The 19949-nt window shown below is 40.0% G+C and overlaps 1 protein-coding gene and 1 long non-coding RNA gene across 2 annotated transcripts; both read left to right on the forward strand.

The window, feature by feature from the left end:
• Window positions 1-6997: 6997 nt before the first annotated feature.
• Window positions 6998-17109, forward strand: LOC135104687 (uncharacterized). Its single transcript, XR_010270489.1, has 3 exons — window positions 6998-7131; window positions 9706-9866; window positions 16893-17109. It is a non-coding gene; the product is annotated as an uncharacterized LOC135104687 (long non-coding RNA).
• Window positions 17110-17651: 542 nt separating this feature from the next.
• Window positions 17652-19741, forward strand: LOC135104688 (uncharacterized). The gene is made up of 3 exons (XM_064012212.1): window positions 17652-17808; window positions 18705-18902; window positions 19321-19741. Exons 1-3 carry the CDS (start codon window positions 17760-17762, stop codon window positions 19581-19583), a joined length of 510 nt encoding a protein of 169 aa, XP_063868282.1. The 5' UTR covers window positions 17652-17759; the 3' UTR covers window positions 19584-19741.
• The last annotated feature ends 208 nt before the right edge of the window (window positions 19742-19949 follow it).

The following is a 19949-nucleotide window of genomic DNA, read 5'->3' on the forward strand; positions in this document are numbered from 1 at the left end:
GAGAGGTGGACAGAATAGGAGTGAGAGAAAGGAGAAAGTTTTGTGCAGCGAGGCCACAAGAGGAGGGGAGGCATGCAGTTAGCAAGATCAGAAGAGCAGTTAGCATGAAAATAGCGGTAGAAGAGAGCTGGAGATGCAACATTGCGGCGATGAGAGAGAAGCTGAAGACAGTCAGTTAGAGGAGAGGAGTTGATGAGACGAAAAGTTTTTGATTCCACCCTGTCTAGAAGAGCGGTATGAGTGGAACACCTAACTTCATAGAAGCTGTTTTAGCTAGAGATGAGATGTGAAGTTTCCAGTTCAGATTATAAGTAAAGGACAGACCGGGGATGTTCAGTGTAGCAGAGGGGGACAGTTGAGTGTCATTGAAGAAGAGGGGATAGTTGTCTGGAAGGTTGTGTCGAGTTGATAGATGGAGGAATTGAGTTTTTGAGGCATTGAACAATACCAAGTTTGCTTTGTCCCAATCAGATATTTTAGAAAGATCAGGAGTCAAGCGTTCTGTGGCTTCCTTGTGTGAAATGTTTACTTCCTGAAAGGTTGGATGTCTATGAAAAGACGTGGAAAAGTGCAGGGTGGTATCATCAGCGTAGGAGTGGATAGGACAAGAAGTTTGATTTAGAAGATCATTAATGAATAAAAAGAAGAGAGTGGGTGACAGGACAGAACCCTGAGGAACACCACTGTTAATAGATTTAGGAGAAGAACAGTGACCGTCTACCACAGCAGCAATAGAACGTTCAGAAAGGAAACTTGAGATGAAGTTACGGAGAGAAGGATAGAAGCCGTAGGAGGGTAGTTTGGAAACAGAAGCTTTGTTCCAGACTCTATCAAAAGGTTTTGATATGTCCAAGGCAACAGCAAAAGTTTCACCAAAATCTGTAAAAGAGGATGACCAAGACTCAGTAAGCCAGAAGATCACCAGTGGAACGGCCTTGACGGAACCCATACTGGCGATCAGATAAAAGGTTGTGAAATGATAGATGTTTAAGAATCTTCCTGTTGAGGATAGATTAAAAAAAAAATAGATAAGCAGGAGGAGGCAGTAGGCACCTGCCGAAACGATAATTACTCCCAGTGATGTCTAAAGCACTGTTCAGAGGATGCTGTGAACTTATCATTAAACCCAGCTGTGACCTCACTGAACGTTGCTATATATTTCACCACCTAAACAATGTTTATATGTATATAATAATAGCGATGAATATTGACTTAATTACTTACTTACTTACTTACTTATTCACTTACTTATTTACTTACTTACTTATTACTACTACTGCTACTACTACTACTTTTAAAGCAACAAAAATAACAACAACAACAACAACAACAACAACAACAACAACAACAGCAACAACAACAACAGCAACAACAACAACACTTTGGAAAATAGAATATACACTTAAAATTCATTCTTATCTGACACACACACACACAAAAAAAAAAAAACACTTGGGAGTGACTGCTGCAACTGAAGTCGCCTTATATATTTGTAGACAGATGTTTATCTTTGTTCCGTTGCGTGTTGCTATGAAACTGCCTCCTGCGTGGTTTCATTCATTCTTAATTGAATTACGATTCGTACACCTGAAGGAAAAAGCTGCTCTTCACTCAGTTCATTCAAGACCTTTTAGGTGCATCAGTATACATACATACATACATACATGCATATACACATATGTAAAAAATGCGGGTACCTAAGACATGGCACACAACCTCCACATTCATACTCATTCATACCATTCTCTAAGGCCCTTGACCACCGACAGTGAAGAGCAAGCACACATGCCCTCATTTTACGGGATCAGTCGCAAAGCTTTTACAGTTTGGTTCTGAACAAGACTCCTCCATAGCAAGTACTCTCACCTACCACACCTGATTGCCTCACACCTGTGTTAGATTATCGATGTGTGGCATCTTCCTTTGAGGTTGAAGGTCAGCGTCATTCCTCACGCACTCACAACTGCTCTACATTCTGCCACGCACAAACATTCTAAGATGTTCCATTGTGTCAGTCCTCCTCCCTTTAAGGCCTCATCTTCCCTTTAAGGTAGTCCCTTAAGGAGCACACTTCGCAAGTTCACACTTCCCACACTTCATCTTACTATCGTCTTCACCAGCCTATCATCCTCCATCTCTCAGCATGTCCATACCATCTCAGCACACAATGCTCTGCCCTTCCTTCCAAGTGTCTGGGAACACCCTTTCTTCATCTTACTTCCACATTTCCGATTCTGTCCATCCGAGGTACTTCAGAGATATTCCTGAGACATCTCATTTCCTTTACATTCAATCTCTTCTTGTTTGCTACTCTCATACTCCAAATCTTAGCACAGTACAGTACAGTAGATAGTACTATCCCTTCATATAATATTTTCTTTACATTCATTGACAGTACCCTACTCTCAAATAATCCATTCATACCTCCTTACACTTTTCTTGCTTCATTCACTCTAGATCATAAGAACATAAGAACATAAGAAATAAGGGAAGCTGCAAGAAGCGACCAGGCTCACACGTGGCAGTCCATGTATGAAATATACCTACCTATTTCCACTTATCATTCCCATCCATAAACCCGTCTAATCTTCTCTTAAAGCTCCCTAATGTCCTAGCACTAACAACATGATTACTGAGTCCGTTCCACTCATCTACTATTCTATTTGAGAACCAATTTCTTCCTATCTCTTTCCTTAACCTAAATTTTTCAAGTTTTAACCTGTTATTTTTTGTTCTATCCTGATTGCTGATCTTAAGAATTTTGCTTACATCCCCCTTGTTATAACCCTTATACCACTTAAAGACTTCTATCAGGTCCCCTCTTAACCTACGTCTCTCTAAAGAATGTAAATTTAATAGCTTCAATCTCGCCTCGTAAGGAATACTCCTCATCCCCTGTATCCTCTGTACTGATTCTAATAGACCTATATCTTTCCTGTAATGTGGGGACCAGAACTGCACAACGTAGTCTAGACGAGGTATGACCAACGCCAAGTATAACTTGGCCGGAAGGCCGGAAGTATATTTCCGGCCTTCTACTTTTAACACTCTTAAAAATGAATCCTAATACCCTAATTGTCCTGTTTCTGGCTTCTATGCATTGTTTTCCTAGATGGAGTTCAGAGCTAACGATAACTCCTAAATCTTTCTCGTACCCTGTGCCTACCAGAGTTTCGTTGTTTAATTTGTACTTACCGTGTGGGTTTCCTCTACCTACGCTAGGTACTTTGCATTTGTTGATATTAAACTGCAATTGCCATCTGTCTGTCCATTTATTCATCTTATCTAAATCTACCTGCAAGGCGATGGCATCCGATTCTGACCTAATTAATCTATCTTTGTGTCATCCGCAAATTTACTAACATCACTACTAATTCCACTATCCAAGTCATTGATATATATTGAAAACAACAGTGACCCTAATACTGATCCCTGTGGCACCCCACTAATTACATGACTCCACTCGGATTTAGAGCCGTTTATTACAACTCTTTGTCGCCTGTCGCTTAGCCATGACCTTATCCAGCCTAATCTTATCCCATCTATCCCGTGTGCCCTAACCTTTCTCAGGAGCCTTTGATGGGGTACCTCGTCAAATGCTTTACTAAAGTCCAGATATAAGATGTCATAACTATCGCCATTATCTACTGCCTCGTGCACTTTACTGTGAAAATTTAACAAGTTTGTCAGGCAAGACTTCCCTTCGTGAAACCATGCTGTGACTGATTTATCAAGTTATGTTTGTCTAAATGTTTCCTAATGTTCCTCGCTATTATTGACTCCAGTTTTACCCACAACTGAAGTTAAGCTGACAGATCTATAATTAGACGCTAAAGTTTTATCTCCTTTCTTACATTACTACATTAGCCTGCCTCCACATTACTGGTACCTCACCTGACTCAAGCGATTTCCTAACGACAGAAACTAACAGCTCACTAATAATCTCTTTGCATTCCTTAAGTACTCTGGGATATATTTCATCTGGTCCTGGTGTCTTGAACTTTTTAACCTATCTCTCCTGTTCCATTATCTCCTTAGTTATGGAAATATCTGTCAGCTTCTTATTCTCATCTGCTTTAAACATCTGTTCACTATTTGGCATAGCTCTAACCTCTGTTTCTACTCATCTATCCACCAGTACTATAGATCCAAAATATTTTAAACAGTCTAACTCCTCCAGCTCCTCAGAATTCAGCCTTATAATGCCTCCCTGGTGAACCTAATAACCTTATTCTCTCGTACATTCACTTTCAGTTTCCTTCAAAGACGTCCAAAATCTTCTACTAATATAGAGAACTTCTCTGTATATGCCACCAATGCTTTGTAATCTGCTAACAGCAATTGAGTCATATTCCATTATTCACCACCTGTTATTCACAGACCAAGTTCTCTACGCCACACATCTCTGGTGTAATCCCACCTTGACCAAAAACCATTCACTTTTGATGTTTCTTATCCTAACACATGCTCTACTGTTCTAAAAAAAAAATAAAAAAATCTCTACATATTTCAACAACCTAAAAATTATACCTTAGAATTTCAATATATTATTCACTCTCAGTTCTGTGATATGCCTTCTGTAAATCCATACAAGCCGAGAATACTTCTTTTTCTTTTGCTAAATACTTTTTACAGATATTTCAGTAAATACCTGATCTTAACAGCTCCTCTGTCTTTGGACGCTTCCTTGTACTTCAAAATATAACTCCACTTGTACAGTACATGATTCTCTGTACACTGTCCTATATCTTACCTGGCACAGTCAATAGACTGATACCTCTGTAATTAGAACACTGATAGCTATCCCCTTTCCATTTTTACAGTGGAACTGGTAGTACACATAGGCTTGCCCCCTTCAACGGTAACGTGCTAGTCAGAAAACTCATATTTAATAATTTACCTAAGTACTCAATGACTCTTACTCCTTCTGCCTCCAAACACTCCACTGCACATCCATCCACACTTGGTGCTTAACCAATTTTCATCTTCTTTACTGTTGCCTGCACCACCTCATTCGTTATACATGCCCCATTTAATTCCCCTCGTACATAAATTCTAATTAGTATATCTAGCCAATGCCCCAATCACATTGCCTTTTTCCTCCTCCACATTCAGCAGTTTCTCAGAGTGCTCTCCCAACCTCTTTTCCACCTCATTTTGCATAACTAATATCCTGTCATCATCTGCTTTCATATGCTCATCGCTACCAAATGCTCTTTTTACTATTTTCAAACGTTTTCAGAACATTTTCATATTCCCTTGAACATTCTCTGTTTCTTCTTTCATCAGTCCTCCCTTTAGCATCACACAAAATTAATTTCACTTGTCTTCTGCTTTCCTTATACCTCTTATATGACATTCCATCGTCCATTTGTAACCATATCTCAAAAGCCTTCATGTTTTTTTCCTCTGCAGCTTCCTGAGCCTAATCACACCACCATTTACTTTCTTTTCTTGCCCTACCTCCCTAATCCACACCACCTCAACATCATTCACTTTCTGCTCTCTCACTTAATCCAGTCCTTATTCAACATCTAAAACTCTATTGGTTTTTCTTTCTTATCCACCTCCCTCACTTTTAGAGGATTGCTCTGCCCTCCGCGGCGGTCGTGGGGATGACACAGGTGGCTGTGGTTTGCCTGCGTGGGGTCGACGCTTGCCCGGCGCCCTGCTGCTGTCATTGCTCCAACTGCCACACATGCATGTTGCACTCAGTACAATGCCAAAAGTGGCCACCACGCTGTCAAACATGCACGTTGCAATAATCAATTCCTTTAATAAAATCAGGAATGCAGTATGAGTTTTTGTTTTATATCAGAAAATGAAAGACAGATGCATATGAATCAAAACTTCAATAAAAAAATCTTTTATTGCATGTGGAGCATACAAGAAATTTCTATTTCATTTTTATAGAATACCATGTTGAATTTAATCTTATTAGTGTGTTTAGCAGAAAAGTGTGAGTGGAACACCCCATATTTGGGTAACGTACTCCAAACAGACGGATAAGGCCCACGTCATCAACTGTTTATTCGACTGCTAGTGCATCGACGAGCAGAGAGGGTCCACACGAGCCTTCCACGCCGATTTTCCCAAGCGCCAGTGTCACACCGCAGCCTGTGCCTACGTATCTGGTTATTTAGTAATTACTGCTGAAAAAAAAAAAGAACTTGGTCATTACCACACAACATCCCAGACAGTCTGAACGCTTCCTGTAACAGGTTCTCGAAGGAAACACATGAAAGAGTTATCATCTTTCTCACAGGTACTGATTTTTCTGTTCTTTCCCTCTCTCTTCCACTAGTATTGCGTGTTGTCTTTGACTTCATTCAGACACCAACATGTCTTTCCTTCAACAAATAATCATTGCTTCCCTGGCAGCCTTCGTGGGTAAGTAAACAATAATTAAACGTATTCGCACAACATACATAGCATTGTATAAGAAAGTCTAGTGTTCTCTTTGTAACAGCACATCATGGGAGATCGAGCCAATTAGTCCTTCCTGATCATTATGGCTTTAATGGCAAGATGCTGCGTATGTCAAGTGTCGTGTCAAGGGTCCGATATCTGTCAGCTTCATCTCATGCGGCATTACAAAGTTTTCCACACTCATCTCTCTGGAACCTCGTCAGCACCACATTCATAAACGTTTAACTTGTTTTCATGAACTGTACGACACATGACATGAACCCAATAAGTTAAAAACCCGTCACTATTTGTCTTCAATTTTAAATGTCTGTTTAAAGGTAAAGCGCCTGTTAGTGGGTGACAGCATTGGGAAAGAGAATACTTTCAACTGTCCGTCACATGCATGACGAGTGTATTCGCACTTCCCTTCTGTTTCCTTCATTCTTATCTAATCAAGCTCAAAACAAGATGTACAAAATCAACACTCAATTCCACCATCTACGAATACGCAAACACTATTTGCTTCACTCCACATCCACTAATTGTGCTTCGAAATTCTTCGAATCCGAGGGCCTCTGCTTCATCATCACTGACAAGCCCGGGGAGGACATGACGTAGGAGGAGTGTAGGGGTCTGTGTGAGGAGGCAGAAGGGAAGTGGAAGGCACTGTCTTTGACAGTGCTGAAGAACTGGAAGAATTCTCCATCAACTGGCTCGAGATCTGTGAGTACTGGGAATATTTCAGTATTTTCGATGCAAATGTATGATTAGCAAATTAGTAAAAAAAAAAAAAAAAAAAAAAAAAAGTTATAATTTTGTTCCTCATTGCCAATGCTTCAATAATTAGGATCTTATTTCCTTGTCGTTAGCAGTTTAGTATTGAGGGAATGCTTGAGTTTATTCCGGTCATGTATTGCTTCAATGTTCATTCTATTTCCGTGTCTGTCTTTTGATTACGAGCGAAGCGAAGTTTACTATGGGTGGTGTTGTTTCATTTTGAGTGGCCTGGGCCCGAATCCACAAAACTTAACGACAGGCTAGCCACAGGCGAGTGTCGCTAATAGCGATGGGCTACCCCGGCCGCGTATTTCCACTCTGTATTCCCCAGTTGTCTCAATGCCGCTCCCAGCCTGTCATATCCCCGAACGTCGTTGCTCGTCTTTACCAGTGAGAAGAAAGCCACACACCCCTACCATATTCAATAAAGATTACTTGTAAGTCTCTTGCATTTGTAGCTTTTCACGTTGAATAAATTATATATATATATATATATATATATATATATATATATATATATATATATATATATATATATATATATATATATATATATATATATATATATATATATATATATATATATATATAACGGTGATAATGGTAATAGCGTTCGTGGTGGTGATGGCGATGGTAAATTTACATATTACGTTGTGACGGTGATGGTGGTGACGCATGTGGTTTTGGTAGTAGTAATGATGGAGGGAACGTTCGTTATGGACGTGATGGTGGTGGTGATGGAAGCTGTGGTAATGGGTGTTAACAGAAACCTTTGTATATTAATTAAAATTCAATGGTGCCTTTTTATTAGCTGTTGTGAAAAGCAACAACTCACAATGATGTTCCTTAATGAAAAGTTAGTGATGTCTTAAGTTAAATTTAACTGTTTTTTTTTTTTAATAAGTTCAAATGTTTTAAATTACTGTTCAGATGCATCAGAACAAACTTCAGATCTTTAAATGGAACTTGTAATTTTAATCTAAAGTTCAGTCTTGATGCTTCATGATAGTCATATAGTATAAACGAAAATGAACATATTCATTACTCCAGCAATTGCATACTGAGCTGTCAAAACACTAATGTAAAAACATAATAGGTTTAGCATTTATTATTATTATGTTTTTGCTTATACCTGCATCTATATTCTATACTTACATAAGAAAACAAATCTCCCATATATTTCAATTATTTAATGATTATTGCATAATATCGCATCATATTCCACAAAACATCACAGACACATATCCACTGCCATAATCACCTAGGTAGAATATAAAACAAATTAAATAATTAAATAGCTTTTTATATACCTTCTGGAGTGAAAAAAAGTACTAACAACTCATGACACAAATCACATACATACATTTCACCTTTCACTATTTCAAGGATTATTATTATTTTTTTTTTTGTAGTGATGCCAGTATGTCTACTGTATACTTGCACAGGAAGACAAATCTTCCATACATTTAATATATACAAAGGTATCTGCTGACATACATTACCACAGCATCTATCACTACCCCCACCACATCCATAACGAACATTCTCTCGATCATTACTACCACCAACACCACATCCATCACTACCATCACCATCACTACGTAATACGTAAATTTATCATCGCCATCACCACCACCAACACTATCATCATTACCGCCAATATATATATATATATATATATATATATATATATATATATATATATATATATATATATATATATATATATATATATATATATATAATATAATATGTATTTATCGTTAAAACCTACAGATGCAAGAATCTTACAAGGAATCTTTATTGAAAATGGTAGGGGTGTGTGGCTTTCTTTCCAATGGTAGAGACGAGCAATGACATTCAGGGATATGATTGGGCTGGGAGCGGTATGGAGACGTGTGGGTGGGGTGGGGGAAGACAGTGGAAATACGCGGCCCTGCCCGACCGTAACGCTATTCAAACGCTAATATTTCCGGAACTACGCTTCCTATCGCAACAAAATTAGCACTGCATGATAGCACAAATCTATCAATTTTATATAAGTCAATTAGTAACTTGCAAAAAGTAAAAGGGTGTCGAATGTGGGATTTCGTCAGTTTTCTGCAATTTTCACTAACTTTTTTTGTCTCAATAATATCTGTTACATACCACTGCACGCAGAGTTAAATTTCCTATCCAACGATATATAGCACAGCCATTGGCCTCTTGCAAAGTTTTGAGCTAGAATGATTTTGAATAATAGGTAAGTTCTTAATGTGCATGGTGCTTTCCTTTTTGCATTATTGACAGCTTCACTCGTCAATCGTCTTTTACACGTTTTACTGGTATGTTATTTTATAATTTCTGTCTGTCTGTCTCTCTGTCCTTTTTTATAATTTTCCATTCCTATTATTTATTTACTTATTTTTTTTTTTTCGGTTTAGCACTGTCCATTTGTTTGCATGTCTATCAGCGAGTGCCGCCAAATACTGTCCCCCTACCACACAAACAAACTTATCTCTCCGTTCTTCCTCTCAACAGATACGCTGCTGGAACATGTCAATCGGCGTCACAAGATATAATTTTGGAATACTTAAAGCAAAGGATGACAGAATGGGTGAAAGAGAGAGGTGTTCATATGCCTGTCGACTGTGAACGTCACAGCAATGTGGGACAGGAACAGCCAACACCCCGGATACCAAGTTAGTCTGGTTCCACTACAGGTATATATTATAGCTTCTGAAAGTGTCTTTTTTGGTTGTTCCTTGTAGTTGTTGTTGTTGTTGTTGTTGTTGTTGCTGCTGCTGCTGTTGCTGTTGTTGTTTTCCTATATCATCAGCAGTTGAACTGCTAACAAGAGTAGTAGTACATTAGCAGTAGGAGCAGCAACAGGAGGAAAAGCAGCAGTAACAGAAGGAACAGCAACAACAACAAAAACGACAACAACAACTACAACAACAACAGCAACAACAAGAACAACAACAACAACAACAACGTCAACAACATTATCAACGAAAAGAAAACACTACTTCCGAAACCAGACAATACACCAAGCAGTCATTCTTATCAGATACAGGAAAGAAGAAAATAAAAATAAAATAAAAACTAAATGTCATTTTATAACCCAACCTGGTGCTCGCCATGAACCGTTGCAAGTGACATCAGGTGGCAGGAACCAAACACTATAGTTAGTCTTAAAACAAGACAGCAACACGATACAGTCACCTTCACACTGTGATATCCTTACTACTGAGTGGAAAGCATGACAGAAACCTTCAGCCTTGGTGTATGCTACAATTGAAATCGCATTATGTTTTAGTGTATAGATATTTATTTTGGTTCCTGTGCGTGTTGCAATAAAATTGTGCCTCTTGTTTTAGTTCCATTCATTCTTAATCGATAAATAATCCGTGCACCTGAAGGAAAAAGCCGCTGATCACCGAATTCCTTCAAGACCTTGTCAGTGCATCAGTACACGTTCATGTATACATACATAAATGCATATACCAGTGCTCTCTCCTCCACAAATGGTGTTGGAAAGACAAGGCACAAAACTTTCATATCTAGACTTACTCACAACACTCCCTTATGTCCGATATGTGGCACCTCTCTTGGAGTTTGCAGGGGCGCGTCATTCCTCACCATCTCACAACTGCTATCCATTTGCTTCTGTCATGCACAGTCATTCTACAATGCTCCGGTGACTGTCCTCTTCCCTTTAAGACCTCTTTACGCTATGAATCCGTACCTTACGGGGCCTACGTCGGAGGTGCACACGTCTCAAACTTGATCATTCTTTCTTCTTCACCTTTTATTATCCTCCATTCTCTCAACATATCCATACCATCTAAGTACACAATCCTCTGCACGTCCCTCCAAGTGTCTGGCAACTCTCGTTCTTTTAACTTCCTCATTTCTGACTCTTCCATCCGACTTATCCCACACACACTCCATAGATATCTCATCTCCTTTACATTCAATCTGTTCTTCTCTATTACTCCCATAGTCCAAGTCTCAGCACTGTAGAGTGCAATAGGCAGTTCTGTGTCATTATATAATACTCTCTTTATGTACACTCCACCTCCTCACCGTTCAGCTTAACATTCATCGTACCACCTGTTTCCGTGGAGCACGTGATTAGCTTGTTCTTTCATATTTTAATCTTAAGTTTCCTTCTCTCCCGTCAAAACTCCTCTAATAACGTCGTTAACTTCTGTTTATATGCTGTGTCATCCACGAAGAAAAATTGTTTCACGCTCCAATCTTTACCCTCTGTTGTTACCAAATCGAATCCTCTACTAAAATTCCAGCATTAATTTCCCTTTCCACCCTATGCATATATGTACGAGTAGATGTTAAACAGCCATTGTGGCGTTACATATCCTTGGGGCAACCCAGCATGGACCGGAAACGATTCACTTGTGCTGTTTCTTACCATTACACCTGCTCTACAGTTCTCATAAAAAAAAAAAAATCTTTTCATCCACTATAGAAACCTACAACCTCCACCAGATATCCCATATTCCTTCCCTATGAATTCTGTGATATGGTATTCCTTAATTTATAAAAGTAGAGAGTATTCCGCTTCTTTTTGCTGAAAAAAAAAAAATCATAAATCTGTCCTAGAGAAAACAACTGATTTACATAGACCCTCCACCTCTTGAAGCCTCCTTTTAAATGAAGTATTAATTCATAGGTACCTTTTCTGATCCTCTTCATCAATATCGTACATGTTATCTTGTACATTCAATAGATTGGTACCTTTGTAATAAGAACACTTATTGCTATCCTTTAATACAGCGCAGCTAGAACAACACATGACGATCACACCGTGGTAGTAAGAAAACGCAGTTTTAATAATCCAACCTAAGCTCTGTGACACTGACCTCACTTATCTCTTAACACTGCACTGAACATCCATCCAAACTTGGTGCTCTATCAAAACTTGGTGCTTTTCTAATTTTTGTCCTCCATATTGCTGCCTGGACCTCCTTCTTCATTATAATTGCCCCATTTTATTGCCCTACGACCTTAACTCCATCTAGTATCTCTCCTAAATACCCCAATCTCAGGGTCTCTCCTCCTCCGCATTCAGCAGTTTCTCGAAATACTATACCTTCCTTCCCACTTAATCTTGCCGAACCAACATCCTACCATCTTCTGCTTTCACTTGTTACTCACTGATAAATAGTTCTTTCCTAATAATCCTCACCTCTTTCCAGAAAAATTCAACATTTTCTTGAGCTTTCTCTGTTAGCTTCATCCCCATCAATCATCAGCCCTCTCTTTAGCATCACGCAAAGCTCTCATATCACATTCCCTTCTTGTTTTGTAATCATGCTTCAAAAGCCTTCGATATTTTCGTCAACAAACCACCTGTACCTTATCGCATTGCTATTCATTTCTTTCTCACCCCATCTCCCAGTCGACTCCCTGACTCACTTTTCTATGGATTAAAAATTATGCCACTCTCCATTAACAGTACCCACATCCTGCCCTTTTATTTCAATCTAATCCTTACCCAACTTCTGAAATTCGACTGGTTTTTCTCTCTTAACCAGCTGCCTAGAATTTTTTTTTTTTTTAATGTAGGAGGGACACTGGCCAAGGGCAACACAATTCCAATAAAAAAAAAAAAAAACCCACTGAGATGCCAGTCCCAGAAAAGGGTCCAAAGCAGTTGTCAAAAATTGAAGGATAAGCGTCTTGAAACCCCTCTCTTGAAAGAATTCAAGTCATTGGAAGGTGGAAATACAGAAGCAGGCAGGGAGTTCCAGAGTTTACCAGAGAAAGGGATGAATGATTGAGAATACTGGTTAACTGTTGCATTAGAGAGGTGGACAGAATAGGGGTGAGAGAAAGAAGAAAGTCTTGTGCAGCGAGGCCACAAGAGGAGGGGAGGCATGCAGTTAGCAAGATCAGAAGAGCAGTTAGCATGAAAATAATAGTAGAAGACAGCTAGAGATGCAAAGTTGCGGCGATGAGAGAGAGGCTGAGGACAGTAATTTAGAGGAGAGGAGTTGATGAGATAAAAAGCTTCTGATTCCACCCTGTCTAGAAGAGCGGTATGAATGGAACCCCCCAGACATGTGAAGCATACTCCATACATGGACGGATAAGGCCCTTGTACAGAGTTAGCAGCTGGGGGCGTGAGAAAAACAGGCGGAGACGACTCAGAATGAGTAACTTCATAGAAGCTGTTTAACTAGAGATGAGATGTGAAGTTTCCAGTTCAGATTATAAGTAAAGGACAGACCGAGGATGTTCAGTGTAGAAGAGGGTTGAGTTGAGTGTCATTGAAGAAGAGGGGATAGTTGTCTGGAAGGTTGTATCGAGTTGATAGATGAAGGAATTGAATTTTTAAGGCATTGAACAATACCAAGTTTGCTTTGTCCCAATCAGAAATTTTAGAAAGATCAGAAGTCAAGCGTTCTGTGGCTTCCCTGTGTGAAATGTTTACTTCCTGAAGGGTTGGACGTCTATGAAAAGACGTGGAAAAGTGCAGGGTGGTATCATTAGCGTAGGAGTGGATAGGACAAGAAGTTTGATTTAGGAGGTCAATGATGAATAATAAGAAGAGAGTGGGTGACAGGACAGAACCCTGAGGAACACCACTGTTAATAGATTTAAGAGAAGAACAGTGACCGTCTACCACAACAGCAATAGAACGGTCAGAAAGGAAACTTGAGATGAAGTTACAGAGAGAAGGATAGAACACGTAGAAGGGTAGTTTGGAAATCAAAGCTTTGTGCCAGACTCTATCAAAAGCTTTTGATATGTCCAAGGCAACAGCAAAAGTTTCACTAAAACCTCTGAAAGAGGATGACCAAGACTCAGTAAGGAAAGCCAGAAGATCACCAGTAGAGTGGCCTTGACGGAACCCATACTGACGATCAGATAGAAATTTGTAAAGTGATAGATGTTTAAGAATCTTCCTGTTGAGGATAGATTCAAAAACTTTAGATAGGCAAGGAAATTAAAGCAATAGGACGGTAGTTTGAGGGATTAGAACGGTCACCCTTTTTAGGAACAGGTTGAATGTAGGCAAACTTCCAGCAAGAAGGAAAGGTAGATGTTGACAGGCTGAGCTGAAAGAGTTTGACTAGGCAAGGTGCAAGCACGGAGGCACAGTTTCGGAGAACAATAGGAGGGACCCATCAGGTCCATAAGTCGTCTGAGGGTTTAGGCCAGCGAGGGCATAGAAAACATCATTGTGAAGAATTTTAATAGGTAGCATGAAGTAGTCAGAGGGTGAGGAGAGGGAAGAACAAGCCCAGAATTGTCCAAAGGTAGAGTTTTTAGCAAAGGTCTGAGCGAAGAGTTCAGCTTTAGAGATAGATGTGATAGCAGTGGTGCCATCTGGTTGAAATAGAGGAGGGAAAGAAGAAGCAGCAAAGTTATTGGTGATATTTTTGGCTAGATGCCAGAAGTCACGAGGGGTGTTAGATCTTGAAAGATTTTGACACTTTCTGTTAATGAAGGAGTTTTTGACTGGTTGGAGAACAGACTTGGCATGGTTCCGGGCAGAAATATAAAGTGCATGAGATTCTTGTGATGGAAGGCTTAAGTACCTTTTGTGGGCCACCTCTCTATCATGTATAGCACGAGAACATGTTGTGTTAAACCAAGGTTTGGAAGGTTTAGGTCGAGAAAAAGAGTGAGGAATGTACGCCTCCATGCCAGACACTATCACCTCTGTTATGCGCTCAGCACACAAAGACGGGTCTCTGACACGGAAATAGTAGTCATTCCAAGGAAAATCAGCAAAATACCTCCTCAGGTCCTCCTAACTAGCAGAGGCAAAACGCCAGAGGCACCTCCACTTCAGGGGATTGGAGCGATAGGACAAGATACAGATATGAGACTGTGATCGGAGGAGCCCAACGGAGAAGAAAGGCTGACAGCATAAGCAGAAGGATTAGAGGTCAGGAAAAGGTCAAGAATGTTGGGCGTATCTCCAAGACGGTCAGGAATACGAGTAGGGTGTTGCACCAATTGCTCTAGGTCGTGGAGGATAGCAAAGTTGAAGGCTAGTTCAACAGGATGGTCAGTGAAGGGAGAGGAAAGCCAAAGCTGGTGGTGAACATTGAAGTCTCCAAGAATGGAGATCTCTGCAAAAGGGAAGAGACACAGAATGTGCTCCACTTTGGAAGTTAAGTAGTCAAAGAATTTCTTATAGTCAGAGGAGTTAGGTGAGAGGTATACAGCACAGATAAATTTAGTTTGAGAGTGACTCTGTAGTCGTAGCCAGATGGTGGAAAACTCGGAAGATTGAAGAGCGTGGGCACGAGAGCAGGTTAAGTCATTGCGCACATAAACGCAGCATCCAGCTTTGGATCGAAAATGAGGATAGAGAAAGTAGGAGGGAACAGAAAAGGGGCTACTGTCAGTTGCCTCAGACACCTGAGTTTCAGTGAGGAAAAGAAGATGAGGTTTAGAAGAGGAGAGGTGGTGTTCTACAGAATGAAAATTAGATCTTAGACCGCGAATGTTGCAGAAGTTAATGAAGAAAAAGTTGAGGGGGGTGTCAAGACAAGTAGTGGGTCGTCGACAGAAAGGCAGCCCGGCCTGGGGATATTTATGGTCCCCTCCCCAGATGGGGACTCCGAGGCTGGTGTAGTAGTCGCCATGATGATTTTAAAATTTGAGTGAAGGGTGTGTGTGTTATTAGGTGCTTGTAGTTTTGTGTGGAGGAAGAGAGTTGTCTTTAGAGGGCAGGCTGTGACTGCCCCCTTGTGTTGTGAGACACAAGGGGGCAGCGAGGTCACAGCTGGGTTTAATGATAAGTTCACAGCACCCCCTGAACAGTGCTTTAGACCTCACTGTGAGTAATTATCGTTTCGGCAGGTGTCTACTGCCTCCTCCTCTGTTGTTACCAGATCGAATCCTCTACCAACATTCCAGCATTAACTTCCCTTTCCACACTATGCATATACGTAGATGCCATCGTGACGTTACATATCCCTGGCACAACCCAGCAGTGACCGGCAACCACATTGAATAGATTGGCACCTTTGTCATTAGAATACTTATTGCTATCCTTTAATACTGCGGAAGTGGAACTACAGATGCCAACCGCACCGTGGTAGTAAGAAGACAATTTTGATAATCCAACCTACGTTCTATGATACTGACCTCAACTATCTCCGAACACTGCACTGAATATCCATCGAAACTTGATGCTCCATCGAAACTTGGTGCTTTTCTAATTTTTATCTCCTATACTGTATCCTGCAACTCTTTCTTCATTCAGCAGTTTCTTTTAATGCCATACCCCTCTTCTTACGTAATCTTGCCGAACCAACATCCTGCCATCTTCTGCTTTCACCTGCTCCTCACTGACAAATAGTCCCTTCCTAATGTTCCTCACCTCTTTCCAGAACATTTTCATATTTTCTTGCGGATTCTCTTATAGCCTCATCCCCATCAATTATCAGGCCCCTCTTTAGCATCACGCAAAGGTCTCATATGACACTCTATCCTTCTTTTGTTACCATGCCTGAAAAGCCTTCGATCTTTTCGTCTACAAGTAGAAGTACAAGTCACCAGTACCTCATAACATTACTATTCACTTCTTTCTCACTCCATCTCCCACTCAACTCACTGACTCACTCGTCTATGGCTTAAAAATTACTCAACTGTCAATCGACATTACATACATCCTGCTCCTTTATTTCAGTCTAATCTCTACTTATGTGAAAATCGATAGGTTTTTCTTTTGTATCCAGTTACGTCGCGTTTAGAGCATTGCTCTCTCTTCCGAGGCGGTCGTGGGGATGGCACAGGTGCTGTGGTGTGCCTGCGTGGGGTTGACGCTCGCCTGGCACCCTGCTGCTATCAACGACCCTGCCCGCTCTCCGACACTTGCCAAACATGCATGTCGTACATGGTACTGTGGTATTGTTTCATTGCAGAAAGAACAGCACTTAATATTTTTATTTAATTCTTTATAGAAAAGCATGTTGAGAACAATCTCTTTATTGTCATGCAATATTTAACATTGCGAATAATAAAATAACTAATGGAAAGGGAATTATATTTTTGTAGTTATTTATCTCGCGTGGTGTGCGTGTTGATATTGAATTGTGACTCCTGCATGCTTTTATTCATTATTAATTTAATATTTTTCTGTAATCGTAGTGGGAGAAGGTGCTTTTCCCTCAATTAATCCTATATATTTTACCTGTACAAGTAGGTCTAAACGCTAATAAAAAATATATAGAAAAATTCTTTCATTGTATAGAGAAATGTACTCGAAATTTTTAATTCATAATTTGTAAAATACCATGTAGAGATCAATCTCTTTAGTCTCTTGTAATATTTAACATTGCGGATAAAAAAAAAAAATAACAAATCCAAATCGATGAGTCAGAAGAAAAAAAAAAAAAAAACTTGAGGTCATTAGCACAGAAAACGCCACAGAGTGTAAAGGTTCCCTGTAGCGTGTTCTCTAGGGAAACACATGGGAGAGTTAACATGTTGTTTCTCTCCAGTAGTGATTTTTCTGTTGTTTCCCTCGCTCTCCTTCAACTCTTTGCCCATGCGTGGCTGTATAAAAGGCTGCGAATTGTCTTTCACTGCACTCTGACACCAACATGTCTCTCCTTCAACAAATCATCATTGCTTCCCTGGCAGCCTTCGTGGGTACGTAAACAATAACTGTACTCATATTTGCATAAAACTCACAAAGCTGCATAGCAAAATCTAGTATAGTCTTTGTAATAACACATCAGGGATTCTCGAGCCACTTAGTCCCTGCTAATTATTATGGCACTCTTGGTAAGATGTGTACCTCAGTTGTTGTGTCAAGGGTTCGATATACAGCAGCACCAACTCATGCCTTATAACAAAGTTTTCATCATTCATCTCTCTGGAACCTCTTTCGTATCACTTACGTAAATGCTTAACTTTCTTGACGGAACTCTAAGAGGCATGACATAAACCCACTAAGTTAAAAAGCGATAACAATGTCTTTCATTTCACGAGCAATGTATATTTCTCAGACCTCACTATGCTTAAAGTGAAGCTAATTCATCTTGACGGTCTCTTAAATGACGGATATGAAAACGTTAATGATCATATATGCATACAGGCAACATTACCTTAAATTGAAAAATTCCAAATGTATATTTAACCCTTTCTCTGCTAGATAATTTTCCCTTGATGATTTATATGCCTATTGACTTTTACTTTTTACTTGTCCTTAAAATTATTTTATTATTATTATTTTTTTCTTAGCGTTAAAAAATAAAAGTTCTATTTTTTCCTTTCTCTCTCTCTTTCTGTCCTTGCAAACATTTTTTCACACCCTTGTGGATGGTAATGGGTGACCAGAGCAGTGAGAAGGTTAAAGGTGAAAGCTCTTTAACCGATAAGAAAGTCGTAAAAACTTCCAACTATTAATCACTTGGATGATGAGTGTATTCACACTTCCCTTCTGCTTCCCTCCTTCATATCCAATTAAAACCAGCTGTACAGAATCAACTCTCAACTCCACTGTCCACCAATACGCAATCACTTCTACTTGCTTCCCTCCGCAGCTGCTCAGTGCCCACCGAATTTCTTCGAATCCGAGGGCCTCTGCTTCAACGTCATTGACAAGCCCGGGGAGGACCTGACGTGGGAGGAGTGCAGGGGTCTGTGTGAGAAGGAGGCAGAGGGGGAGTGGAAGGCCGACCTGGCTGTCTTTGACAATGCTGAAGAACTGGAAGAATTCTCCATCACCTGGCTCGAGATCTGTGAGTATTATGAATATTTCAGCGATCCTCGATGTGTTTTTTCTTGAGCATCACAAATGTAACATTAGTAAAGTAGTACAGGTAACTAAGTTAAACTTTTATTTCTCATTGTCAATGCTTGAATAATTAGGATCTTATTTCCTTGTCGTTAGCGGTAAATTATTGAATGATTGCTTGAGTTTACTCAGGTGAAGTATTATTATAATGCTTAATCTGTTTCTATGTCTGTGTTTTGATGAGCTATTTTATTATTTCCGTGTACGCATCTTTCTTGCTGTCTTTTGTCATTCATTTCCATCTCTATGTTTCTTTCGGGACTGTGACTTTGTTAATTTTCTTGCACGTCTATCAACGCGTGCCGCCAAACACTGTCCCCCTACCACAAAAACAAACTTATCCCTTCCGTTCTTCCTCTCAGCCAATACGCTGCCTGAACATCCCTACATGTGGATGGGGGTGCACAAGATGGACGAGAAATGGGTCACCCTGGACGGCACTCATATCACCGAGCAGAACCTGATGTGGCACATGGGTTACCCTCACGAGACGGGCGCCCACGCCTTCCTGGAGGATGTCACCAAGACCACCGGAGTGAACTCCTATGGACGTCTGTACATGAGCTCAACCGTAGTCGGCGAGCACGAGCACAACAGCCGCTGTCTCTGTGAGGCTACCAAATGAAATCGACCCAAAGACTAAACCGACAAAGCTCCTCCCTCTGATTGGCCTGTTTCACTTCCTTGTTCTCTTATTCTTCCCTGTCATTCACCTCACAAGCATTGCATTCAGCCTATGGAATTTATCATTGTATGAAACAATAAATAAATGTAAATTCTTTTTGTTTTGATTTATTTGTACTTTCGGGTAATAGTAAGAACAACAACAGCAACAACAGAAACATCAACAACAACAACAACATCAACAATAACAACAACGGCAACAAGAACATAAAACATAAAAAAAAAAAAAAACAGTAAGAAAGGAATACTATTTAAGGAACTATAATACACACCTAGAGCAATATGGCGTATTTGAACATAGCTCATT

Source organism: Scylla paramamosain, chromosome 11, assembly GCF_035594125.1.
Source record: "Scylla paramamosain isolate STU-SP2022 chromosome 11, ASM3559412v1, whole genome shotgun sequence".
NCBI lineage: Eukaryota > Metazoa > Arthropoda > Malacostraca > Decapoda > Portunidae > Scylla > Scylla paramamosain.